This window comes from Coffea arabica, chromosome 9e (assembly GCF_036785885.1).
Source record: "Coffea arabica cultivar ET-39 chromosome 9e, Coffea Arabica ET-39 HiFi, whole genome shotgun sequence".
In the NCBI taxonomy this organism is placed as follows: Eukaryota; Viridiplantae; Streptophyta; class Magnoliopsida; order Gentianales; family Rubiaceae; genus Coffea; species Coffea arabica.
The window spans coordinates 12,205,456-12,232,981 of NC_092327.1; the positions used below are offsets into that span (position 1 = coordinate 12,205,456).

A 27,526-nucleotide genomic window follows, 5' to 3' on the forward strand; every position below is an offset into this window, starting at 1 on the left:
TTGTTTCTCGGAATTAATGATAGGCCGTGTTCCATTATTCCTACCATTTTGGCCGACATCTTCATAGCCTGCACTACCTGTCAGAAAGGGAAAAAGTTCTTTTGTGGTTCAAATTTGATCTTACATATATGGGGAATGGAGCATTTCATGAGACGATCGGCTATTTCATCGAGTCTACCAATGTCCGCATACAACTGGATAACCACGCATCACAAGAGAATTAACAGAGACAATCTGCCGTGTAATGCATCTGAGTTTGTGGATTTCTTGAAGAACGTGACCGATCAAAATATTAGATGGGTGTTGGATTGGACCGATTGTACTAAACCCGTTCTTCGCACTCAGGCATCCGAATTCATTCTCCTACTGGGTACTCAAGGGATTACCGCGTACGCCCCAAAAAGGTTTCTCAGACAATTAGGGCGTGTCCAAGAAATACCACCCGTAATTGACATGAGCGAAGTCACCATTATTTTTAACTGGGGAATGTGTCCAAATCAAATCCCTATGAAAGATCGGATTATTGACGCCTGGGTGACGCTATCCGATGACGTGAGTTTTAGATACATCCCGGAGCTCAAGCAGAAGGGTTTGACGACTTCACAATACGAAGACTGGGTAGGAGGATCCGCTGCGCAAGAAATTCAAGATGAGCCAGCTGAGGAGGTGAAAAGGTTAAAGGCCATTGTCGAAGCAAAAGATAGGGAAATTCTGCAGTTAAGTAAGTCTGCCGAAGCATACAAAGGGATGGCCGAGCAAAACAAGCAATTGTATGAAAATGAACAAGGAAAGCGTCAAGAGCTGAAAAGGAAATGTGCAGAATTATATGACCAAACTGAATGTGTTAGAATTTCATATGCTAGGGAAACAAAGGACTCTGTATTAGATAGGTTCAGAAGTTTTGGTAATCTTGTACGGAATCGTCTTCGTGACATGATGTAAATATTGGCAAGTTTATCAATGAAAATGACTTTTCTTTTGCTCTTATTTTGGATTATTGTCAAAAACAGGTTTGTATTACGGGTCCCATTTCGAAGGTGTTGCATCATGCTAGGCCTACCCTTGGCACAAAAAGGGCCCCCCAAATAAGACATGCATCCGAATTGTTTGAATAATTACTAACTCATGTCTTTTTCTTTTTTCTCTTTTTTTGAATAAATTGCAGAAATTCAGTAATCATTGATTTATCTAAAGAAGTCTTTTGCATTCTCAGGTAAATTTCAAAATAGCTTTTCGGAAAAGCCCCATTATTACGCGATCCCGAAGTAAAGCCCAAAGGAATCGTGTAGACATGAGTACTCAACCAGAATCATCTGATAAGGCCGTCGCAACTACCCAGCCGGAAGCTGCAAGTCCTGGGGTTCAGTTGACAGAGTTACTCACAAAATTTGGGGAAATGGCATCGGAAATGGCCGCTCAGAAGAAGTTGATTGATGAGCTCGTTAGTAGCGGAGTGCAACCTGAACCTGTACCCGCCACACAAACACAATCCGAACCATTTGTTATTCCTCCATTTCAAACTACGTTTGAGGGAACTGTAAACCCGCAATATGCTTTTACTCAAAATCCTCCTTTCTACCCTCCTTATGGTCAAGGATTTCAGCCTCAAGACAATCCGACCCTGCATTTGAACCCACCAGTTTTTTATCAGACTACCGCGGAGCCCGTGGTGCCGGAGCACACTTTTCAAAATAAGCCAGAAATGGGAGAGTCGTCTGCCCAGATTGATATGAAGTTACTTAAACGCTTGGATCGTTTTGATGAATTTATTCGGAAAAGCCAAGGTTTAAGCAAACAAGGGGTGTTGGATTATGATGATTTGTGCCTATTTCCGAACGTACAACTACCGGTGGGGTTCAAGACCCCTAAGTTCAACAAATATGATGGAACGGGTAACCCTAAGACGCACCTGCGTTTGTTTGCTAACAAGTTGGGCAAGCCAGTGGATGACGAGAATTTGCCGTTGAGATTATTTCCAGAAAGCTTAGAAGGGGATGCTCTCGATTGGTATTCCAACCTAAAGCCAGAGGAAGTGAAGACCTGGCTCGATCTGTCCAATGCCTTCATCAGACAATATGAGTATAACTGTGAGCTGGCACCAACCCGAACTACTTTGGAAGGAACGAAGAGGCGACCATCTGAAGATCATAAGACATATGCCAAGAGATGGAGAAAGATAGCTGCGAAAGTGGAGCCTCCGATGACCGAGGATGAAATTATTCGCACATTCATAAAGGCGCATGATCCTCCATATTTCGAAGAAATTTTCCGTATGACTGGTTGTTCATTTGCTGCCATTGTGAATAAATTGGAAGAGTTTGATGACTTTGTAAGAGCCGGGAAAATTGTCAACGTCTCTGCTCTCAAATCCCAGTTGGATGCTTTACAAGGTCAAGGAAGCAATGTGAAAAAGCCGCCGTTCAAAAAGAAGGAGGGGGATGCAACCTTTATTTGGAACCAAAACCCTTCACCCCGACCCCGATACCAACACAATCCAACCTACCAACCACATTACCCTTACTACTCAAACCCGCATCCTGTATATACCACCAACATCCACCACCCTCGACCTCGCCCAAGTTATCCTAACCCACTTTCAGCCCCTTTTCAAATTTCCCAACCAAATCCACCTCAAAACCGACCTCGCCCTCCATATAACCTAAGATTTCCTCCACCAAATAGACCTGTTTACAACCATCCTCAACCTCCTGAACCTTACAACCGACCACCTAGCCGTACATTCACCAATTTAGGCAGGCCTCTGGACCAATTGTATGACCAGTTGAAGGCCGCCGGGAAAATTAGTACAGTACCCCCTCCTACCTACCCATATGGCATGCCCGCGTGGTATAATCCACAAGCTGTCTGTGCTTATCATTCTGGGGCCCCCGGACATGCCACCTTTGATTGCAAGGCGCTTAAGCATAAAATCCAAGATATGGTTGAAGCCGGGGAGATTGTAATCCGGAAAAGGGAGGCGCAAGGGCCGAACGTAAATAGGAACCCTTTACCGGAACATGCCAATATCATTGGGGTTATTCTGGATGATACGGAGTATGTGGAACCGGTCAAAGAATTGACAAGGGAAGCTGAAGTGTTTGGGGTCACAGACCAACCCTTTGTCATAGAATTGCCATTTGAAGAGGACGAAAAGCCCTTTGTTTTGGATCTCACGCCAGCGGAGAGTGAGGCTTTGGAGCCAGTAATCATCGAATTCCCGAAGCAGGAGCCTGTTCTGAGTCTGCAACAAGTGCCATGGAATTACAATGAACCTACTGTACAGATTGGGGAAAAGTCAATCGCGAAGGAAGAAGTGTCAGTGGTCACCAGATCAGGGAAAATCGTAAGTCCATTTGAAGCTACCATTCCGATTCAAGCAAATAATTCCGAGCCACCCGCCAAACCAACAATCACTGAGAAGGAAGCCTTGGATTTTCTTAAAAGGCTCCAGAGAAGTGAATACAATGTGATTGAGAAGCTAAGCAAGTCACCTGCCCAGATATCCATGTTGGATTTACTTTTTTCTTCAGATGTGCATAGGGATGCGTTGATCGAGGTATTGACTAAAGCTCAAATCCCTAGGGACATTTCTGTTGATAATTTTTCGCACGTGGTTGGGAGTGTGTTATTCACCAAGCAAATTACTTTTTCTGACGATGAATTGCCGGCGGAAGGCATTGGACATAACAAGGCCCTGTACATAGTTGTTAGGTGCAATGGGAAAAGGCTGCCGAAGGTTTTGATTGATAATGGATCCGCGCTTAATATCTGTCCTTGGAGCACCTTGGAAAAGCTGGGATTGCAAGACATCAAGCTGAGGCCTTCAGGGACCATAGTTCGAGGTTTTGATGGAGCACAAAGAGAGCCAATAGGAGAAGTGGATTTAGTAGTTGAAATGGGACCCGCCCAGTTTCAAATAACCTGCCAAGTCATGCACTTTCCTAGTGTTTACAACGTTTTGCTTGGCAGGCCATGGATTCACAAGTCTGGGGCGGTGCCTTCTTCATTACATCAGTTGTTGAAATTTGTAGTAAATGACAAGCTGATAACTATATTTGCCGAAGAGGATTGCCTTGTAATCATCGATTCCGAGTCCAAAGAAGAGGGTAGCCGAAGCTCCACAGTGACCCCTCATAGCACATCTGATATTGTCTCCGTCAGTTGGATAACAAAGGAGGAGCAAGCTCTATCAAGGGCCAGTGTCATGATGGCTAAGGAGATGATCCGTGGAGGCTATGAATTTGACAAAGGGCTGGGACGAGATCTGCAAGGAATTTTAAAGCCAGTGGAGATTGTGGAGAAAAATGATTCGTTTGGTTTGGGTTTCCGACCGACTGCTAAGGATATCAGAGAAATGAAGGAGCGCAAGAAAGCGGAGAAAGAAGGAAGGCAAAGGGCTCTTGACATTCCACCCCTGCATTATACTTTCCCACGACCAGCCGAGGTGATCATGTCAGAAATCAACCCAGTTGACGAAATTGAAGCTAGTTTGGCCCAATTGTTCGTTGGGGCAACATTTGAAGATAGTGTTCCAGGCGAAGCTGAATTTCCTGACATCCCCGAAGGATCAATTCCCAATTGGACAGCCGAGTTCCTGCCCGTTCGGAAGGAGTTTCGGTAAACTGAAAGGGGTTTATCATTCATGTGAATTCATGAAAAGTTGCATCTGTAAATAGCCAATGAAAACAATTTTACTTTTTGACTAACATTTTCGCATGTAAATATTGTTAAGTTTTCATTTCCATTTGCTTTCAATCAAAGGTTTTATGAAAATGTACAAGTTGTTCTTGTCATGTTGTTTTGTTTATTCATTTGTTTATATCTTCGTTGTATTGCTTGACCATTTGTTTGTTGTATGCTTATTTGCTTATTATCCCACATTCATTAATTCTTTCAGATGGCCAAAAATAAAATTATTTGACCCTTTGGATATCACAATTCTGGAATTCAATAACGGCAATCTCTATATCACTCATGACTTGGAGGTCTGTGAATCCGAACTCCAAAGCGAGAGTGATAATGAGGAGGTATTCGATTCTTTTGCAAAGGACCTTGAACAATATGAGGAAAAACCAAAACCGAACCTGGAAGAAACAGAAAAGGTTAACATTGGCACTGAGGATGAAGTTAAGGAGGTGCAAATTAGTATTCATTTGAATGAGAGGCAGAAAAAGGAGATGCTTGAATTTTTGACTATGTTCCAAGATGTCTTTGCATGGTCCTATGATGATATGACTGGCATTTCAACTGACGTGGTAGTGCATAGGTTACCCACAGACCCTTCTTTTCCACCCGTAAAGCAAAAACCCAGAAAGTTCAAACCCGATATGAGCCTCAAAATAAAAGAGCAAATTGAAAAACAACTCAAAACCAACATTATCATTGTTTCCCATTACCCAATTTGGCTTTCAAATCCAGTCCCTGTTCCAAAAAAGAATGGAGAGGTGCGAGTTTGCGTTGATTATAGAGACCTTAATAAAGCCAGTCCTAAAGATGATTTCCCTCTACCAAACATTCACATTCTCTTAGACAATACTGCCGGACATGAGATTGAATCCTTTTGCGATTGTTTTGCTGGCTACCACCAAATTTTGATGGCAGAAGAGGATAGGGAGAAAACTGCTTTCATTACCCCTTGGGGTACCTTTTGCTACCGAGTCATGCCTTTCGGTTTAAAGAATGCAGGAGCAACGTATCAGAGGACCATGACAACCTTATTTCATGATATGATCCACCGGGAGATGGAGGTCTACGTGGATGACATCATAATCAAGTCTAAGAGGGCAGAGGACCATTTGGTTGATTTGAAGAAGTTATTCGAAAGATTGCGGAAGTACAATTTGAAGTTAAATCCTGCGAAATGCGCCTTTGGAGCACCTGCGGGTAAGCTGTTGGGATTCATTGTTAGCAAGAAGGGCATAGAAATAGATCCGGCGAAAATCAAAGCAATTCGAGATATGCCAGTGCCGAAAACTCAGAAGGACGTGAAAAGCTTCTTAGGGAAGATCAATTTCATTGGGAGGTTCATCGGCCAACTAACTGCCACATGCGAGCCGTTGTTCAAATTATTGAGAAAGAATGTGCCGTTGTATTGGAATGAGGAGTGCCAACAGGCTTTCGACAAGATTAAAGATTATTTGTTGCATCCACCAGTTTTAGTGCCACCCAAACTGGGCCGACCTTTGATTATGTATTTATCTGTACTCGATGGAGCAGTAGGGTGTGTTCTAGGTCAGCACGATGACTCTGGGAGGAAAGAACAAGCCATTTACTATCTAAGTAAGAAGTTCACACAGTACGAAGCTAATTATTCATTCATTGAGAAAAGCTGTTGTGCATTGGCCTGGGCGGCTCAAAAGTTGAGACACTACTTGTTGAGCCATACCACTTATCTTATTTCCCGATCTGATCCTCTGAAGTTTCTTTTGGAGAAGCCGATGTTAACCGGACGCCTGGCCAAATGGCAGATAATTCTATCAGAGTTCGACATTGTTTTCACTTCACAAAAGGCGGTCAAGGGGCAAGCTATAGCTGATCATCTGGCGGAAAATCCAAGGGATGATGATTATCAGCCACTTCATACTTATTTCCCTGATGAGAAAGTTTTATTCGTAGGCGCTACAGATGATATGAGTGAACAAAGCCCTGAATGGAGGCTTTTCTTCGATGGAGCTTCGAATTCCCTCGGAGTTGGAATTGGAGCTGTTCTGGTTTCACCCGAAGGGAAACATTACCCTGCCGCTGCCAAATTGCAATTTGCCTGCACAAACAACATGGCTGAATATGAAGCTTGCATTTTTGGTCTCAAAATGGCTTTGGAAATGGAAATCAAAGAGTTGATAGCTTTCAGCGATTCAGATTTGCTTGTACATCAAACCTTGAAACAGTGGATAACCAAAGATTCAAAAATTCTGCCCTACCATTGCAGTCTGCTTACTCTGGCCAAGCAATTTCGAAATTTGGAGTTCAGACATCTTCCACGTGCCCGAAACGCATTTGCCGATGCTTTGGCCACTTTAGCTTCTATGATCCAATATCCTGATGAATTGAGGATCGAGCCAATTCCGATTCAACTTCAAGACAAACCTGCCCACTGTTGGGTTGTAGACAAGTCCTCCGACAATGTTCCGTGGTATAATGATCTTAAGGAGTTTCTCAAAACAGGATCTTACCCTCTGCATGCTAAGACAAAGGACAAGAATTTTCTGCGTAGAATGGCTTCAAAATTTTTCTTAAATGGAGAAGTGTTATACAAAAGAACCTCAGATTTGAACCTTTTAAGGTGCATTGATGAGGATGAAGCTCAATATATGATGAAAGAAGTGCATAGTGGCGTTTGTGGACCTCACATGAATGGCCATTTGCTAGCGAAGAAAATCATGAGAACCGGATACTTCTGGCTTACTATGGAGCATGATTGTATAGATTTTGTCCGGGGATGTATAAAATGCCAAATGCACGGTGACATTATACGCGCTCCACCCACTGAACTGCATAGCATGACCGCCCCATGGCCCTGTTCAATGTGGGGTATGGACGTGATTGGTACAATCGATCCTCCCGCTTCAAATGGACATCGATTTATATTGGTGGCGATCGAGTACTTTACCAAATGGGTTGAAGCAGAGTCATTCAAACATGTCACGAAGAAGGTAGTGGCCAATTTCCTGAGAGATCACATCATCTGTCGCTTTGGAGTACCCGAAACGCTTATCACGGACAATGCCAAGAATCTGAACAATGACATGGTAGATGGACTATGTGAGCAGTTCAAAATCAAACACCGCAATTCTGCCATTTATAGGCCTCAGATGAATGGAGCTGTAGAAGCCGCAAATAAGAATCTGAAGAAAATTATCCGCAAAATGACAGAAAAGCATCGCGATTGGCATGAAAAGTTGCCTTATGCATTGATGGCGTACCGGACTTCTATTCGGACATCGACTGGGGCAACGCCATATTCACTTATGTATGGGATGGAAGCTGTATTACCAGCTGAGGTTGAAATTCCGTCGCTACGAATCCTTATGGAAGCTAAATTGGAGGAGGCCGATTGGATCAAGCAGCGCCATGAGCAATTGACTTTGATAGATGAGAAGCGATTCAATGCTATCTGTCATGGGCAATGCTATCAAAAACGTGTGGCCCGAGCTTACAACAAAAAAGTCCATCGGCGGGCATTTGAAGAAGGTGATAAGGTACTGAAGCGAATTTTGTCAATGCAAGATGAAGCTAAAGGCAAGTTCGCTCCAAATTGGCAAGGGCCGTTCATTATCCAAAAGGTATTACCTGGCGGAGCTCTTATTTTGGCGGAAATGGATGGACGGGTTTTCCCTCAACCCATCAACTCAGATATGTGCAAAAAGTTTTTCATTTGATCATGCAAATTTTCTTTAGAAATTCATGCAAATGGCGAAATGCAAGTCAGGCCATCTTCTTTTACACTAAAAACATTTTATCTCTACTTGTCCCCTTTGAGCCATCAGAATTGACAAATTTCGTTTGATAACCCTTGAGAATTGCAAACCCCACACTGGGGTAAATTTGTTTCGAAAAAAAAAAAAAAAAAAAAAGAAGAAAACCCTATACTGGGGCAAATTTAGTTTTCAAAGAAAAATGCAAAAAGTGAGGAAAATACAATGAAAAATGCAAAGAGAGAAAATCTGATCAAACTGGGGCAAATTTTCCTCAGTTTCGGAGTTGTTTTCAAAAGGGTGCAATCTCAAGTTATTTCACCCCTCGTATCAAATCTGCTTTCAAGCCTTAACCTTTCTTGAAAAACACCCCACCGGACCTCATTACAAAAGCCCAAAGTCCTGGTTTTCATCACTTGCTGCATTTCTATTAGGAAATTTGTTAATCAACTGGCAGGTGATGTCTATAATGCTTTCGCCTAATCTCACAAGGGAAATGCATTCTACTGATGCCAGAAATCTTCAATTCATATTTCTGAGTCGATAATGGTCGAGATATTTCATGGTTCTCTAGGTGAAAACCCGAAAGGGCGCCTCGAAAGAAAAAAGAAAGAAAAAAAAAAAAAAACAACAAAAAGGGTGGGGGCAACCTTGGTGAAAACCCGAAAGGGCGCCAAGGTAGGTTTTCTCAACAGACAAGCTCAAGAAGGAACAGCCGGTGACCTGGTTCATTTGGGGTTTTCCTCATATTTGTGATACTTCTGCCAATATCGGATTCCGAAGAGAAAATATCCAAAGTTTTGAATATGATATTCGTTGGTTAAATTTGTATTTGTTCTTTACAAATATTCTTTTGCAAAATGTATCTTTATAAACCTCTTGGTTATTCTCAAATTATTTGTGTGTGAATGCTTATGATTGTCTACATTCTTTTGCATGCTCATCTTTGCCTAACATAGGAAATCATCTTGCATATACTAATTTTCATGCATCATTCTTTCACCATTAAATTCAAATGAATGATAAACCCTGAGGTTTGTGCAAAAATAGGGGATTCAATCATCAGTTACAGGGAGTAACATACAACAAAGCTACCACCTGGATTGGGTGACGTGGTAAATCTGCATTTTATCAGTCTCAGAAATTGAAAGGTTTAAGGCAGACGCCGCCGAGCCGAAATAAAAGCATCACAAGACTCATGTTTACACGACTCTCAAGGCAAACCGGATCAAATAATGGTGGCAAGCCCATTATTTCTTCTTTTTTTGCAGGAATGTTGCATTTACAAACAAAAGCAGCCACTCTCTTTTTGGCACCTAAACCGATGTCAGACAAAAGCTTCCCAGTAAACAAGGATCGATGTTATTTGCAAGACTCGATCATAAGAAACAGCATCAGCTATCGTTTCAGTCACAGAAATCCAAATTTCCCTCTTGGTACAAAAGTTGAAATATTCTCAGGTAAAAAAAAAAAAAAAAAAAAAAAAAACTCAATTCATTGTTTAAACTTCCCCAGTGAAGTCCCCTTTTAAATCCTTGTTCGGGTCAGTCCCGTTTTAAATTCCTGTTCGGGCCAGTCCCGTTTTAAATCCCTGTTCGGGCCAGTCCCGTTTTAAATTCCTGTTCGGGCCAGTCCCGTTTTAAATCCCTGTTCGGGCCAGTCCCGTTTTAAATCCCTGTTCGGGCCAGTCCCGTTTTAAATAAAATCCCTGTTCGGGCCAGTCCCGTTTTAAATTCCTGTTCGGGCCAGTCCCGTTTTAAATTCCTGTTCGGGTCAGTCCCGTTTTAAATTCCTGTTCGGGTCAGTCCCGTTTTAAATTCCTTGTTCGGGTCAGTCCCGTTTTTTAAAAGTCCTGTCCGTTCAAATCATTCTGCAGCCGAATAACACAGGTAAGTATTTGGTGTCTACTTCTTTGTCTCAAGTTTTTTCAAAACTCAAACAAAGAGGGGCAAACTGTAGACACCAAATTTTTAAATAATTTGTATGTTGCATCTAATTCATGATTTTGTTTTAGATTGTCTGCATTTTAGTTGTTACCTTTTTATTTGTCTTTTATTTGCTAATTATTTGTCATATTAATTTTGTTCACGTTTTAGTTTTAGTTTTAGTTTTAAGTTTTAACGTAAAATTTGTGAAAAAAGAAAAGAAAAGAAAAGAGGAAATTGATGAAAAATGGAAAATTGTGCTTTGTGGATTCTAGTTTATTTAGATTTAGTTTCTATTCAATAAATCAAAAAAAAAAAATCAAAAAAAAAAAAAAAATCAAAAAATCACAATTCTATTTCTGCCGGCTCCATTTTCCACTTCTCAACCTAGCACCTTCCATTGTTATTGCCGACTCCACTCCACTCCACTCCACTCCCAATACCTCAATATATACATCCCACTACGCTATATCATTGCCAGTTCACTACAATCATTATCACTCACCATAACATTTTATTTTTTCAATTGTTCCTATGCCGGGAGCTGTGAAGTGATCAGCTTCTTTGGAAATAACGACGAGAGAGAGAGAGGTGAGGACTTAGCTTATCTTCCAGCCTCACTTCAAGACCAACCGAGAGAGGGAGAGAGAGAACCGAGAGTCAAACTTCCTCCAATCCAGCCGCAAGTTTGAGCCAGGGAGAGGGAGAGTTGCGGACTGCAATTCTGGACAGCCGAGAGTGGAGGATTTGCAGCTGCTAGTCGTGTGTTTTAGGCTTCAAGCTAAGGTAATTTCTGAACTTAGATGAGTTGTTTATGGGTTGATGAAGCTGACTATAAGCATGCATGTGGGATTGTGTGGTTAGATGATAGGTTAAATCATAGAAAAATCTGTTTGAGAAGGAAGTGAAGCTGCCGAGAGCTTGAGCTGGAAGTTTCGGTTTTTAATTTGCTAGCTGTGATGATCTGAGCTTAATTTTGGACTCAACCTGATAGATAGTTTCTTATTTGATGTTGCATGTGAACTACGTGGCCTGAATTTCGGTTGCATGGCTGGAAATTTTAATGGAAGTTGATGGATTGCTGAAACAATTTTTCCAGTTTAGCCGTTGAAGTTGTTTTGGAAATTGCATGGGTATTTTAGCATGAAATTTGCTGGAAAGTGGTTGATTTTCACTTGGTTAGGTGTTTGACTAATTAAAATTAGATGATTAAGCTTTGCAGGAAGTTTATTGGTCCGGCTAAGCAAAAAAAAAAAAAAAAATGAAATAGTGAACGGCTACATGCAAGTTCATCCAAGGATGGCGAACAGAATTTCTGGATTTGTGGATGTTTATAGTTGCTGTCCGAACTTGATCTGAACTAGAAATGATAGTAATTTCATTAAGTAGCCTTGCATGTTAGTTTTGGGTACTTAACACAATGATTTAACCGAGGTAAATTCGGATTCATGCCCAAGTACTTGCTGGAAAATGCATTTCAACTTGCCAAATCAGTTTTATATGTTCCAGATTTTTCAACTTGCTGAACGTATTTTATTTGTATTTGCACTGGATTTTGCTCAGTTTTTTTTTTCTATTTGTTTGGATGATGGTTTGCTGCCTAGTTTAAAGCCTTGTGTTTGGATTTGATTGTGTTTGAAAGCTGGATTTTGTAAAGTGCCGAATTGCAGAAAGCTTGCTGCGTTTTTTTTCTGTTTCATTCTTGTGCTGTTTAGTTTTCTTTCTACCTTTGATGATTAGCTCCATTTTCTTGTTTCAATGCTACAATGAAGTTACAAGTTTAGTTGGTGATTGGTAGTTAAAACTCTGATATATGGTGAACACATTTGTATGTTGAAATGCAAGAAAAGCTGCGGCTGAAGGTGCACAAAGCCAGATTTGCTTCTTTTATTATTGATGGATAATGAATTTCCTTCCTTTGTTGATGATCAAAACCAGATTTGCCATCTTAATCTTGCACCCAAAATTTCATGTTTTAAATTGGGTCAATAATTTCTGGGTTGATGAATTTGTTTGCATGATAAAAATGCGAAAGATTGCGGCTGGAAATTGCTGCTGCACTTTGTTTTTTTTAGCAGTCACCGAACTATATTTTGCTTGTTTGAGCATGTTAAATGGTTTATGTCTTGGGGTATACTAGTGGGTAACATGCGATATTTGCCTCATTATGTTTTGATTTGAGCTCATGGATGGTCTGTACAAAGAGTAAGCTACAAATTTGCAGCAGATTATAAGAAAGTTTTTTTTTTTTCATTTTTCTTCGCATGAGAGGCTGCCAGAATTTGTATTTGGAGTTGTTGGCCTGTTGAGTTACGCTTGTCTTTGATTTAATGTTGAAGCTTGGATCGATTGGCTGAATTTTTAATTGTGCTAGGAGTGCATTTGAGCAACTCGGTAATGCAGCAATTCACCAAAACTGGTTTAGTTGTCTACCTTGCTAGTTTTCAGTTTTTGCAGCATGAAATAGGAAGAACAAGTCAAAGTTGCTGGATTTTGTTTTAGCATTTGAATATTCTTGTTTTCTGGATTTTTGCGTTCCGAAGAGGGGGAAGAATGTTTGATCTCCTTACAAGTTTTTTTGTTTGTTGGATTGTGTTTGCATGGTAGAATGGAAAGAAGCCACGGCTGGAAATGAAATTTGTTGCAGAGAAAGTTTCTTCTACGTGATTGCATGGCTTTTGCATGAAAATGACTTTCAAAAATCGCACTCCAACCCCTTGGCTTCCATCTAATGCTTCCATGGCCCAATTAATTGGAAACTTAATTAATTTTGTCCTCCTAACATGCCATTTCCTCTTTAATACATCTTGATTTGTTTTGGGTAGATACTTAAGGGATTGTAGAATGAATTTGAAGGGTCTAATAATTTCTTTTTCCTAGACTTGTAGTTAATTTGATTTTTTTTGGATTCTTTGGCATTTGGTTGTTTAGCTACTAGTAAATTGCTCCTCGTTTACCTTTTTGTGAATTTTCTAGTTTGATTTGGTAAGTTTCACCTTAGATTCTTAATTTTATTTTATGTTTTTTTAGTTCCTTAGTGTTTATAATAGTAATAAATTGGCCCTTTAGACCTCTTTAATTTTTTTCCAATTGGGTTTTTGTTTGTCTTAATTGGTTAAGTACGAGTAGTTTACTTTCCTTGGAATGCTTCGAGTGATTCAATTTGACGGTTGTTTCCATTTTCTTTTAATTTTTCTCAATTAAAGTGGTACCTTGACCTTTTTATTGTTTTGAAGCCATTTTTCTTTCATTTGGTCACCATTCAAAGGGGGCGGTATATTTTCTTTTATCCCTTTTTGTATCTCTTCTATGTGATCCAACGTGTTACGTGGAAATTACATGACTATTTGCTTTCATTGCCTTTCTTTAGTTCTTTCATTTCATTTACTTTTGCTTTTATTTAAGTTCTTCTTTATGGGGTATGTGTACACCTCTTGGCTTGTAATAGATAGGGCTTGGAGGAGCATTCAATGAAGACCTATCGAAGACGTGTGCCTAGCTAGCAAATGTAATAGTTAGGGCTTTAATTGCCTATGTGTTATGTGTTACTTGCTTTAATTAGGTTCTTGCATCTAGTTGAGCATGCTAAGTGTTATGTGCTATGTGTTTATAAGTGTTTGGCATGTCTACTCGCTTTCCATGGTCATGAATGAATGTGATGGACGAATGTACGTTTCCACTAGTCCAACGCTAGTCGGAATTCATAGAATGGGCTAGTCCAACGCTAGACCCTTAGGGATTTCCCCTCGTTAGTACATGTTTGCATGTTCATTACATGTCATGCATTCTTTTAGTTTTATCATTTTGCATGCCCCTCGACCCCCTTTTCCCTCCATTTTAGGATTTTTGCATTTCATGCTAGTTATAGGGTTCATTTGCTTGAGAGTCCCCTTAAATATGGGATATAGACGAGTGTGGCTTTTTCTAAGCCTTAGCACGGGACTAGGAGTCGTTTAAAAGGGGTTTCTTACTACTTTTTCCTATTTTTCTTTAAAAATTCATTTTTAGGTGACTTGGTACACCTTAACTCATTACCAAGTGGCGACTCCGATTTTTTATTTCAAAAAACCCTTTTTAAACTATAATTTTGGGTCAAATCGTCGCATTCTCAAACCCCCATTTAGACCCATTTTTCTTTTAAATCACAATTCATTTTCCAAATCACAAATTGAATCAAAAAATACATTTTTAAACCATTTATTTATTTTATCAAAAAATGGGGCGCGACACCGTTAGTGCGGTTAGTGTGATAAAATTTTGACGATTAGTTGGAATTTTGTAAAGGAATATTATTTTACAAGGTTCTAGGAAACAATTAGAGGTTTGCTAGATAGATTAACTGTGACGCCCCGAAAAGTATAAGTGTGAGAACCCGGAAATTTTCGAATTTTCTAGGGTTTATTTTTTTCACGCCCGCCTTTTCTACATTTTCTTGATTAGAAAATTCCCCAGATAAAGTTTATGAGCAAAAATAGTTTTAAAATGATTTTTCTAGTATCGGTTAGTTTTTGAGAAATTAAAAGCGTATTTTGGACGTGGGACCCACTAGTGCGAAAAGTTCAGAAATTTTCGGCCAACTAGGTTAAGTTTTGGATACTGGATTTAATTTACCAGGTGTTAAGGGATAAGTAGAGGATGTTATTTGGATTGGTGTGAGAGGGAACAAAGAGATAGAGATTCATTAATTAGGTGACAAGTGTCACCATTTGGTTGGATTGACTTGTGTGACCACTATTCATGTCTTTACCAAATTAATATCAAAATTGACCAAAAATTTCCTTATTTTCTTCTCTCCTTGGCCGATTCTCTTCAAGCAACAAAAGGGAAAGAAAAACTCTCCAAACTCTTGCTTCAATCTTGCTCAAATTCAACCAATCAACCGTTTAATCTTGTTTTTGTTCCATAGAAACCCTTAAGGGAGTGATAGTGAGTTGTTTTGTGAAGTAATTTGGAAGATTTAAGTGCAAGGTTGCTCCATTCCTTTGGGTATCAAGGTGAGTAGTGAAGAAACTCCTTTTCTCTTTCCAATAATGCTTAATGAGCAACCTAAGTGAGTTAAAGTGATGATCTTTGGTGTTATTTCATGATTTTGGTTGAGATTGATGACACTTTCTATTTAATTTGGATTTTTCTGTTCTCATATGATTGTTATTATGTGGTTATGTATGATGATTGGAAATGATAGTTGAGGAAGCTAGGAGGTGGAAAAAGTGATTAATTGCAAGAAAATTCTGTTTTGGAAGAAATCTGGAAAATTAGGGTTCTTGGTTCTTCATTCTGTCCGAAATTTTTGGTCCTAGATAGAAGCCAAATTGGCCTTGACTCAAAACATGAAAGTTGTAGGTATTGATGTTTTAAGGGTGCCTGTAAAATTTCAGGTCAATTGGAGTAGTGTAGAATGAGATAAGCCGAAATTACTATTGCTGTTCTGGGTTCATCAGGATGTTAGAACTGCGTCTGAAATGGGTTGTTTTGACTGGAATTGTTTTGGATTTGGGTGTTGAGGTCTTCTGATGAAATTTAGCTTGATGTCCTAGCTACCATATTCCTTTGGAATTTCTGCATTTGGACCTGTTTAGACTGAGTTGTACTGATTACAGCATAGTGTAATTTGTAAACCTGCAAGTACGGTTCTGGTTTGTTATTTGGCATATTTGACTTAGTTGTGCTGGGATTTGGACTGAGTGACCTTCTACATTGTTGTAGCCCTGGTTCTTAACTTCGAAACGGTGGGTCTTGGACCTCCATCCGATACTTGTAGCGCCTTTGGTACCATTACCGCAAAATGACGTCAAAACTGTTTTTCTGGTTTTGCGTTTAACTTTCATTTCCGGACTTTTCCCTAGTTTGACTTGTACTAGTACTACTTGGAACTTGCTGAATGACTATTAGATGAACTTTTTGTTGTGTGTGTACCTTTGGGACTGGCTGAGGAAATAATGAAGCCTTGATGGCTGGAAAAGTAAAGAAATTTAGGGGAAGTGCTGTCCGAACTTTGAAGGGATTTGTTTGCATTGAGTTTGTGATCTAAGACTCGGATTTGAGCAAGGCAATGATATATGATGGATGGTTTCTGAGCCATGGAGGTGAGTGACCTCAAACTATTTCTAAAATTATTTATGAACCGTTTCTTGCATTATTTACTTTTGGAACTGTTTTCTTACATATCATGCGTGCTTGCATATCAGTGTCTTGTTATTATTGATTTTGCTTTCAATGATTGTTAAAACGAGTTTTCTAGGCGAGTGTGTACTTTATCGCACTCGACCTAAATAAATATGAAATTTTCAATGATTAATGATTGAATGCTACTTGCGCATGAATGTAAGCCTTTTGGGCTGAACTGGCCATTGCCCCTTGTTATCGGTCGTCTCGAGCCAGAAGCGGACGATTGAATGCTACTTGCGCATTAATGATTTTTCAAAGTAAGTGTTACAAATCTGAAAATTTCAAAACTGAAAGGAAATGGAGTTGTTCAAACTCTCTTTTCCCTTTTAATGTCACTTGATCGTTTTACACTCGATTTTAAGGATGTAAATCAGATTTTAAGGATGTAAAACCCCACTTTTGAGCCTCGATTTACGAATAATTAAGGCTCATTTTCGTGAAAATTTCTTAGATTGTACAAGAGTGCAATCTTCCTTATTAATTGGGGCTTTTAAGTGATAGTTTATTATTAAATGCTCAGGCGCTCAAGAGGACCTTCCAGAGGATCTCGCGGGAGACGCCTAAACCATTATTTGAACTTGCTACTTGAATCACTCGGTGAGTGTCAAGTGCATGAATTTGTTGCTAAGTGTTTACTGCTTTTTATCCGTTATATGAATTTAGAAATTTAGAGACGAGTGTGTACTTTACCGCACTCGTTCTCTTTCAAATGAAATTATATTCGAATTTTGCTATGTGAATTCATATTCGACTTGTATGTAGTAATGTGGATATGATTCGTATATATGATTCGTTTTTGTGATTCCTAGTCGGAATCGTCGATTTGAGCGTTGCTCATCGACTTATATTCGTATTCGTATTCGTATTCGGGGGACGCCCAAACATGTTGGCTAACTTTACGAATCGAGCCAGCATGGGCTTGGTCGATAAACTTAGCAAACCGTGAGATATTCGTAGAGCCTGATGTATTGGAGAGGTCTTGCTCGGCATTACTCGCGCAGTATTGCCATGATATACTCGAGTATTATCAAAATTTTTGTGAGCGGGCCCGGTAAGGGGGTGTAACGGTGACGGGATTCGAAAAAAGTGGTGTATCTACAGGATTTGATACTTATGTGGTTGACAGAGTGTCAACATGGAATTTGATCAAGACCATGGCTCGACTACGTGGAATTTAGCTTCTGAGAGCTACGGTATCCTTGAATTGTTTCTGTCTACTTTTCTTACTGGAAATGTGAATTATTCAAACTTTATAGTTTTACTTACGGTGTATTTGTTGTTGCTATTTGGAATACGTGCTTGCATGTGTGTTTCTTGGCCTCACGAGCATTCATTCACCCCGTTAGATTTGTTTTCCTTAACAGGACCAGATGGGAAGATTTTGGAGAAAAGCCGACTAGATTACTCTTTTAATTAGTACCTTGGTTATAATTGTTTAGTCGACTTATAATTGTTGTATTTTGAAACTTGATGCACTTTTGATTTGGCATATTGGATGTATTTGTCTAGACAACTTTTGGATGTTGTATATATTTGGGAATTGATGTATCTTTTGGATCCTGATGTAAGAATTGGGTAACTGATGTATTCTGAACTCGTGGTGTAAGATTTGGATATTTGATTATGGAAGCGACTTTTCCTTATTAGACTAGTATAAATTGTTACATATTGTTAAGCTTGAATCGATTTGTCTCGAGTCCTGGCGAGAGCTGGGCAGGCGTTCCATGGATACCCTTGGGTTCGCCCTTGGGAGAAGTGGGGGCATCACAGTGAGAATGCTAGAATTGAGGCTTGTATCTTGATTGCACTTGAGGTAAGTTTTGATGGCTAAGGTTAAGGCGTGGAAGATTTTAACATTTGACCTAGTAAATGGACTGATAGAGGAGATTGGATCTAGGGAGTGGTATCATGGACGAATCTAGTAATAGTCTGGCTAAGGTTACTATAGAGGATGATTAGGTTGTAGTATATGTCAAGAAATGAGCACCGAGGACTTGAAAGGTGTTTATTTGATTCTGAGGTGGCTTAACTGCACTTATAAGGATGTTTCTACCCCTCCTATGATATTTGATACCGGTAGCTTGGTCCTCGATGGACTACTCTTGTTTATATTGCCTTGATACTTATCCATTAACGTCACCGTATGGACTTGGCTTGATTATCATTGTACCAAGATTTAGAGTCTTAGACGTGAGGAGAGAGATTTTTAAAACACGGATGTGGCACAAGGTTTGAAACTGTTGATATACGAAGTACGCTTTAGGGTTTCGTTGCGTACATAAGTAATACGTGACATAGTATTTTAAGATATTGCCTTAACCATGTTCTATTTGTCGCGCCCCATTTTTTTATAAGAAAAATAAATAAATGGTTTGAAAAGTGAATTTTTGATGAAAAAAGAAAATGAAGAAAAATATGGGTCTAATGGGACTTGAAAATGCGACGATTTGACCCAAAATAATAGTTTAAAAAGGGTTTTGAACGAAAATCGGAGTCGCCACTTGGTATAGAGTTAAGGTGTACCAAGTCACCAAAAAATGAATTTTTTAAAGAAAAAGGTAGGAAGAAACCCTTTTTAAACGACTCCTTGTCTACGTAAACCAACGAAAAAGGTTCGGGAGTCACATTTGACGAAGGGGAAGGCAAGGATAAAAATCCAAGGCACCCCTTCGACCTAGCCAAGGCTAGTTGCGTGATTTAGTCAAGGATTTTCTTATTTTTAACCAAAAGATTTATCACATTTGGATGTACTATATGAATGCAAACCCTAGACCTAGGAGGGTATCGGGGGGCAAAATTTCTCTTCAAAGCTTGAGTGGTGCCAATCACATTAATTGTGATGCCCAATAATGACTCTTTGGAGAGGTCACGAATAATGCAAAGATATGAGACTCTAAGAAGGGGAAAAGAATAAAATAATTATAGAAATATACATGTCTTAAAGGAATGCATCATGTCGGGTACGGGGGACTAATGTTCGTGACTCAATTTTCCCTTTAATAGAGGGAATACGAGCGTGCTAAGGCTAGAAATGCCAAACTCGTCCATATCCCATATCCAAGGGGTATCCCTAATCTAATCAAGCAAATGATCTAACCTAGTTTCTATTTCTTAAATGAAATGCAAGTCTAATGCTATGTATCACACATAGGGGGGAGGAATATACATATAAGGGAAATTAGGGATAAGGGCTATACGTATAAGGGGAATATCATACAAAATGATAAAAGACCCTAGAAAGTGAAAAATATGCATGAGGTGAGGTGATTTTATCATACAAATCATGATCTAGCGCGCGAAGGGCTCCTAAGGGTCTAGCGTTGGACTAGCCCACATCTACGCTCTCTCACAAGCATTGGACTTGTAAAAGGTCGAAGGGACAACCATGACTAGCATTGGACTAGCCACGGTTACGTGCATTTGCATCCATCATATACATATATAAGTAATGTGCATAATTAAAGCAAGTAGACATGTGAGCACGTAATTCACATAACACATAAGCATGCATATCTAGATGCCAAAACCTAAGAAAGCGATTAAACACATAGCACATAGACATGCAAAACACATAAGGCAATTAAGGCCCTAACTATTATATTTTTAGGAGGAAAGCCTACTACAATCTAAGAGGGAAAACGGAAAATAAATGAAATAAACCTAACTATTACAACTTGGCATTCAAGTGCCTCCCAAATGATAAAATTGAACTAAAATTAAAGCAAAAACTAAGCAACTAAATAAATAAATAAGGTGCAAATGAAATAAACACTTAAAGTCATGCAATTGCACACATAAGACACATATACGCACATAGGGTCAAATAAAATAAAAAAAATAAAGGATAGAGTGTACCTCTCTCGCAATGGTAATCGAATGAAGGAAAAATGGCTTCAAAACAATAAAAGGGTCAAGGCACCAATTAAATGGTAAAGTATAAACAAAATCACCAAATTCCTCCCAATTGCAACTTAAATGAAACCAAATAATGCATAATTTCCAAGAAAAGTAAATTATTGATCTAATTTCTAAAATAGAAAAACTATTGAGGACCTAATAGCAACCATTAATCAATCATTCAAGGCCAATTGAAATATTTTGGAACTTTAAAGGTCCATAAGTAATGAAAAGGTCAAGTAATGGTTCAAATTGCAATTATTTAGGTCCTAATTGCAAGAAATTAGAACGTAATTGGGCCTTCGTAGCAGAGATAGAAGCTAAGGGGAGTAAAGTACAATTTTTGAAAGCTATTCTTCATGCAATCTTCTTCATGCAAACACTCATAACGTAAACACTTATAATGCAATCTTCATGCAAACCGAAACTTTCTCTGCTCTTGCGAATTTCTTCTGCTTTTCATTACCAACCAAATACATTATCAACAAATATCAACAACCACAAAGCACAACTCCCAATCATTTACCAAATCAAATACTACACTTTTATTGCTGGATTAAGGTAACAAAACTGGTCTGACCGACAGCAAAAGAGAGAAAAATAAAATGCAGCAAGGGACCGTTATATTACCTCAGGAAGAAATTATAAGCATTAGCAGCTTCATGAGGCCATTGAATATAAAAATGCAGCAGATGCTCAAAGAGAAACTCGCGGCAAACGTGCCCACAGCATACCAATATCAACCGAACACAAAAAAAAATAGAAGTCTCTAGCAAGCCAAAACTTGAACAAACCAGGAAGAAAAAGAACCCGCAGGTACTGCTGCAACAAACCAGAACTTTGAGCTTGTTGCAGCAGATTTGCGTGTACCAACCTCCCCTAAAACTCAAAACTTAAACCCTATAAGGAGTTAAAAGGGCAGCCTCTGCGGCTGTACAATTCAAAAGCCATATCCGGCAAGCAGAGACCACAGCACAGATAAGCAAAACAGTCTACACAACAGCAAAGGGAACCCGCGACATGCGAATGACCTTGTAATATGCTAAGTTTATTCGGGAGCTTTCTGTGGATTCTCGGTCGGGCGACTAGGAACTTGGGTGAACGTTTCGGTATACTCGAGTATTACCTTGTAGGTTGGTGGAGCCTGGCCAAAAGCCAGGGACGGGGTGAATGAATGCACGAATGAAACCAAATGCAATGAAATGACAGGAGAACGAACGTATCCTTTTCATGAATGTTACTATCGCTTTCCATTGTAAATGTTTCATGAATTATTGATACTCCATATTGAAATGACATCATTGAAATGAACTATTGTTAAACAGATTTGATTACTGATTTTACTGGTTACTCGCTGAGCTTCTAGCTCACCCCAAAAATATTTTATTCCCCTCCACAGGGCTCAAGGAGAAGGAAGGGCTTGTAGTGTTTATTCATGGATTATCTCATGTATGGACTGAATTTGGATTTCCTTTTGTGTAATCATTTATATTGGGATTGTCTTGAACGTTTAGAATTGATTGGATTGGATGTGTAATAGGCTAGTTTTGGACTTCCTCCTGTATTAATTGGGATCATGGATCAGAGTGGCGCAGTGGAAGCGTGGACTCTTCGCTTTTGATATGTAAAGTTTGGGAACCTTTGATGTATATTTGATATAAATGTCTTGAAATTTCATTGAGGATTGTAGTGAACGACTGAGTCCCGGCGAGAGCTAGGCAGGCGGCCCGCCGAACCCTCTGGTTCGCCTTAGGGGGAGGTGGGGTCGTGACATTAACCATTGGGAGAAAGAAGATAAGCTTAAACCCTAAAAGGTGCCACGTGTCGCGACTTGATTGGAAGTTGGACTTTGACCTAATTCTTACCTTTACTAAATATCTAATTTTTTACCAAAATCATCTTCATTCTTCATGAAGCTTGGCCGAACCTTTGAGGAGAGAAAAGAGAGGAAAACTTCATCTTGTTTCTTCAAATCCAAGCCCAAATTTTGAGTTCCAACCATTAACATCTCAAATCAGTCCATAAAAACTCCTTGCTAGGAAGGATTAAAGAGGTTGGTGGAGTTGTTTTGGGAAGGGAAGCACTAAGCTACCAATTTTTCTTGGGGTTTTAAGGTAATCTTGTCAAGAACTTCCTCTTTACTTAAATTAATAGTTCATTAGTGGATTAGAGTTTTTAAATAGGTAGTTTTGTGAGAAATTTCATATTTTAAGGTAGAGTTATGGTATATTTCAGATTTTTGGTGGAATTTCTGTCTTTATTTAATGCCTAAGGATATGCCATGGATTGATAATTTTGTTGTGTGTGAAATGGAGCTTGTATATGCTAGATGTGATTTCCTATGGAAAATTTTAGTTTGTGTAGCTAAATTCTAGCTTTAGGGTTTTTAATTTGAGCTCCCATTTGGTTATATTTGAAGGGTATTGTGACCCTAATTAGGTGTGTTCAATAGTTTGTGATTTATATGGGAAATTGTGGCTGAAATGAGATGAGATTGGGTGTTGATGTTAGGTTGGAAAAGTAAAGAAAAACAAAGGGGGTGGTGCTGGAATTTTCTCAGGACCCTTGAGCAGTCATGGGGAATCTGCTATATTTTGAAGTAGGAAAATCGGAATTAAGTTCCGTTTGTTGCGTTTTAAAATAAATTCACAGGGATATAAACCATGTAAATTTCAGACCCTGCTTCTGTCTGTACGATTTATGGTGATTTTTCAAAATTGACTGAAATTGCGTACCTGTTCTGTCTTTTCCTGGACGAAGCAGCGACTTTAGGCTCGAATTTGACTGACTTGTGATCCGAATGTACAAATGTGTCTTCTGAGAAATTTTACTTCTTTGAGTCTATTTTCTAACGGTATAATGTTTACCAATTTTGGATTTAAAAATCTTGAGATATGATTTTTCAAATGTTGGTACGCAAAACTGGAAAATCCTGTTTTCTTAGAATTATTCTTACTCTTATTTTGCACCTGAAGTTTGGAGTTAGTAAATTATTGAGGGTATGTTTTGGGTAGAAGCGAAAGGTTTTTGGATCATTCATATCTGTAGGACCAACTACTATCTTTTCACTCCAAAACTATATCTTCGTGTGCATTGGTAATTTACTTGGTTAGACATATGACCCGTAATCTAGTCTCAATTGTTCTACCTTGTTGGTTTAGGACGTGCCAGTGATCCAAGTACTTCGGGAGGAAACGTTTGAAGTATTTGTTTAAACTGGTGAGTGTACCACTCCTTTAAATTGTTGCTTATCTGTGACTTCTGTATACTTTATATGAAATGAGGGTATACTTTATCACACTCATTTCTCTCATCTGGTCTTTTGGTTCCTGTATATTGTATAAATCTGTATTGGTTCTCTGTATTTGTTATTTGTATCTGTTCTCTGTATGTGTTGATGTCGTTTGGAGGGTTGAATCCAACGACCATTCTAGGACCTATGCCGGTGGCTAGTTACTCGAGTTGAGCCGGCAAGGGTCTGGTCGATTAGATAACGAATCACGGTAGTCCACTTTTAAGAAATCTTTGGGTATCGGAGAATCTGGATTTCTGGTATACTCGAGTATTACCATCTTTGTTTCTGTTGAGGTGTTCGGGCCCGGTGAGGGGTAAGATTGGTAGACGGAGTTGGTGTTAAAGTGGTGCTCTACTGGACTGGTTTCTTTATTTGAAAGTTGACGAAGTGTCAACTACTATTTGATCAAACTCGAGTGAAAAAAAGGGGAATTTGGCTCTTGAGAGCCTCCTGTATCCTTTCTAAGTGAATTATTTGTTCATTTCCTTATCTGGTGTGTCTATCTGACTATGTGTATTTCTGGTACCTGATTGAGCTTCTAGCTCACCACTTTCCCGTTACATGTTATTTTCCTTACAGGGACTACCTTTTGGAAACCATGATTTTGAAGAAGACTAGAGCTACTTGTAGTTATAATTTTGATTAGGTTCCTCCATACTGGCAAAACCCTAATTGTACCATGATAACATGTGGCTCTTTGACTGTGTTTCCTGTTGAACTGCTGAACAATCCGATGTATAGTTATATTAGTGTTTAACCATGTAAGTTAAGTGTATTTGTTTGAAATGTTATGTTTTATGGCTCGATGGAACTTTTCTTGTATTCGTTGGAATGTCCGGGCAAGTGCGGAACTTGAACGAGAAAGAAAACAATTGTGGCGGGAACACTATTCATCAAATCCGGCCGAGAATCCAGCCAGTTATTGGCCGGATAGACGGCCGGATTGACAGGGGAATTTGAATCCGTGGGAGTTTAGCCACTGCCTCCAATCCGACCTGAAATCGGCCGGATTGTGATGTGGCAGTGATACCTTCTTTTGTTTTTTTCTTGGGAACGTTGTACCATAGATTTTTTGTATCATTTAGTTTAGCTCAATTGGGTTCTGAATGTTGTTTTTTCGCGAAGTTCTTTTGAGCGTTTGGTAGGGTTTACGTATGTTTCAGATCCGTAGTCCCGGCGAGAGTTGGGCAGGCGGTCCGCCGAACCCTTTGGTTCGCCTTAGGGGGAGGTGGGGTTGTCACAGTTGGTATCAAAGCCTGCTTCGCGTGGTCTCTGTACGAAGTGAGCTTTGGTCGAGGATTGATATGGTTTCGCTTATGTGATAATGTGTAAAGGGTTAAAGTGCTCTTCTTGGGAGTAAGATTTTGAATCGTGCCTGCTATAAGTATAAATCCCTTATCATGACACATGGGGACAATAGATATGTATGTCAGGTAGGAATCCTTAATAAAAGTGATTTACTCTTGGGACCGGCCCGCTCGAGATTTAAATTGTCTTATTGTGAATTCTTGTACTTGAGTACCAAATAGTGAGAACGCTAGAATTGAGGCATGTATCTTGATTGCACTTGAGGTGAGTTTTGATGGCTAAGGTTAAGGCGTGGAAGATTTTAACATTTGACCTAGTAAATGGACTGATAGAGGAGATTGGATCTAGGGAGTGGTATCATGGACGAATCTAGTAATAGTCTGGCTAAGGTTACTATAGAGGATGATTAGGTTGTAGTATATGTCAAGAAATGAGCACCGAGGACTTGAAAGGTGTTTATTTGATTCTGAGGTGGCTTAACTGCACTTATAAGGATGTTTCTACCCCTCCTATGATATTTGATACCGGTAGCTTGGTCCTCGATGGACTACTCTTGTTTATATTGCCTTGATACTTATCCATTAACGTCAACGTATGGACTTGGCTTGATTATCAATGTACCAAGATTTAGAGTCTTAGACGTGAGGAGAGAGATTTTTAAAACACAAATGTGGCACAAGGTTTGAAACTGTTGATCTACGAAGTACGCTTTAGGGTTTCGTTGGATACATAAGTAATGCGTGACATAGTATTTTAACATATTGCCTTAACCATGTTCTATTTTCTCATCAATTTTATTTACGAATATCTCAGTTTGAGCTTTCGTGGTTGGATTAGGATCGAAGGACTTAACAATTATATGGTTAGAGTGTCACGAGTATTTAGTTACCTATTATGATCCATTGATTTGTCTGGCAGGCTACCACTTGAGTGCCAGCGAATCCGTGAGATGGAACATTTGATTGATATTAATAAGGAAATCGAGATTCTTCGAGATGAAATAGAGGTCCAAAAGAAACTAGCCAAGTACTGGGAAGGGCGATGGAAAGACGAGTATTTGGAGAAAATTGAGCTCTTGCATAAGAACATAGACCCGAAAAGGAAATACGAAGGGATTTCCGAAGAGGTTTTAGCAACGACACAAAGTACTACTTCTACGAAGGTTCCGGAGAAAGCTCAAGGGATAGAAATTGCAAGGGCACAGGTGAAGACTTTCCCTGCATAGAAAAAGGGTGTATCTCGTGAAAGTCAAAGGCCAGAACAAGGTGATCAAGGTAGGCCATTTGCTAAGATGGGTCAACGAGCTGTGGGTGTGAAAATTTTGGGGATACTTAGAGAAAATACTCCGGGAGGAGTCCCTAGTGGAGGAGAACAACTGAGAGGTATCTCACAAGGAGACCAAACCTCAATCCCTATCCCATTTTTTGGCTATTGTAGAAAAATCAACCATATTGAGGTGGGTTGTTGGAGAAAGAGGGAAAGATGCCTGCGCTGTGGTAGTGCTAAGCATCGGATTGCTAATTGCCTGGTTAAATTACGTGAAAAGAAAGGAATCCAGCAACCAATTAAGACCAACCCTGAACCGTCAAATGGAGAAGGGGCTGGAATGAAGGTCCCCGATCCTTCTGAGGATGTAGAAGGTACAATCTATTAGTTACCTTCGATTTTGCTAGATCCTAATGGTAAGAAAATTTCGAGGACAAAATTTCTTTAAGGGGGAGAGAGTGTGAGGACCCGTAAAATTTCCCAAGTTTATATTCTTTTATTTTATTTTTTCGCATGCATTTTCCTTACTTTACTTTACTATATTAAATTTCCAAATATTTTTATCAGTGAATATAGTTTTAAATCATTTTTCCCAGTATGGGTTAGGTCGTGAAGAATTTGAAGTGTATTATGGACGTGGGACCCGCTAGTGCGGTTAGTGTGATAAAATTTTGACGATTAGTTGGAATTTTACAAAGGAATCTTATTTTACAAGGTGCTAGGCAACAATTAGAGGTTAGCTAGATAGATTAACCATTGGGGGAAAGAAGATAAGCTTAAACCCTAAAAGGTGCCACTTGTCGCGACTTGATTGGAAGTTGGACTTTGACCTAATTCTTACCTTTACTAAATATATAATTTTTTACCAAAATCATCTTCATTCTTCATGAATCTTGGCCGAACCTTTGAGGAGAGAAAAGAGAGGAAAACTTCATCTTGTTTCTTCAAATCCAAGCCCAAATCTTGAGTTCTAACCATTAACATCTCAAATCACTCCATAAAAACTCCTTGCTAGGAAGGATTAAAGAGGTTGGTGGAGTTGTTTTGGGAAGGGAAGCACTAAGCTACCAATTTTTCTTGGGGTTTTAAGGTAATCTTGTCAAGAACTTCCTCTTTACTTAAATTAATAGTTCATTAGTGGATTAGAGTTGTTAAATAGGTAGTTTTGTGAGAAAGTTCATGTTTTAAGGTAGAGTTATGGTATATTTCAGATTTTTGGTGGAATTTCTGTCTTTACTTTATAGTTTTGTTGT

General features: G+C 39.3%; 1 protein-coding gene across 1 annotated transcript; it reads left to right on the forward strand.

Annotated features, from left to right (window-relative positions):
* The first annotated feature begins 2,836 nt into the window (after positions 1 to 2,836).
* On the forward strand, positions 2,837 to 26,232 carry LOC113720404 (uncharacterized). The gene is made up of 2 exons (XM_072065667.1): positions 2,837 to 4,389; positions 25,926 to 26,232. The coding sequence occupies exons 1-2, from the start codon at positions 2,837 to 2,839 to the stop codon at positions 26,230 to 26,232; spliced, it is 1,860 nt and encodes a 619-aa protein (XP_071921768.1).
* The last annotated feature ends 1,294 nt before the right edge of the window (positions 26,233 to 27,526 follow it).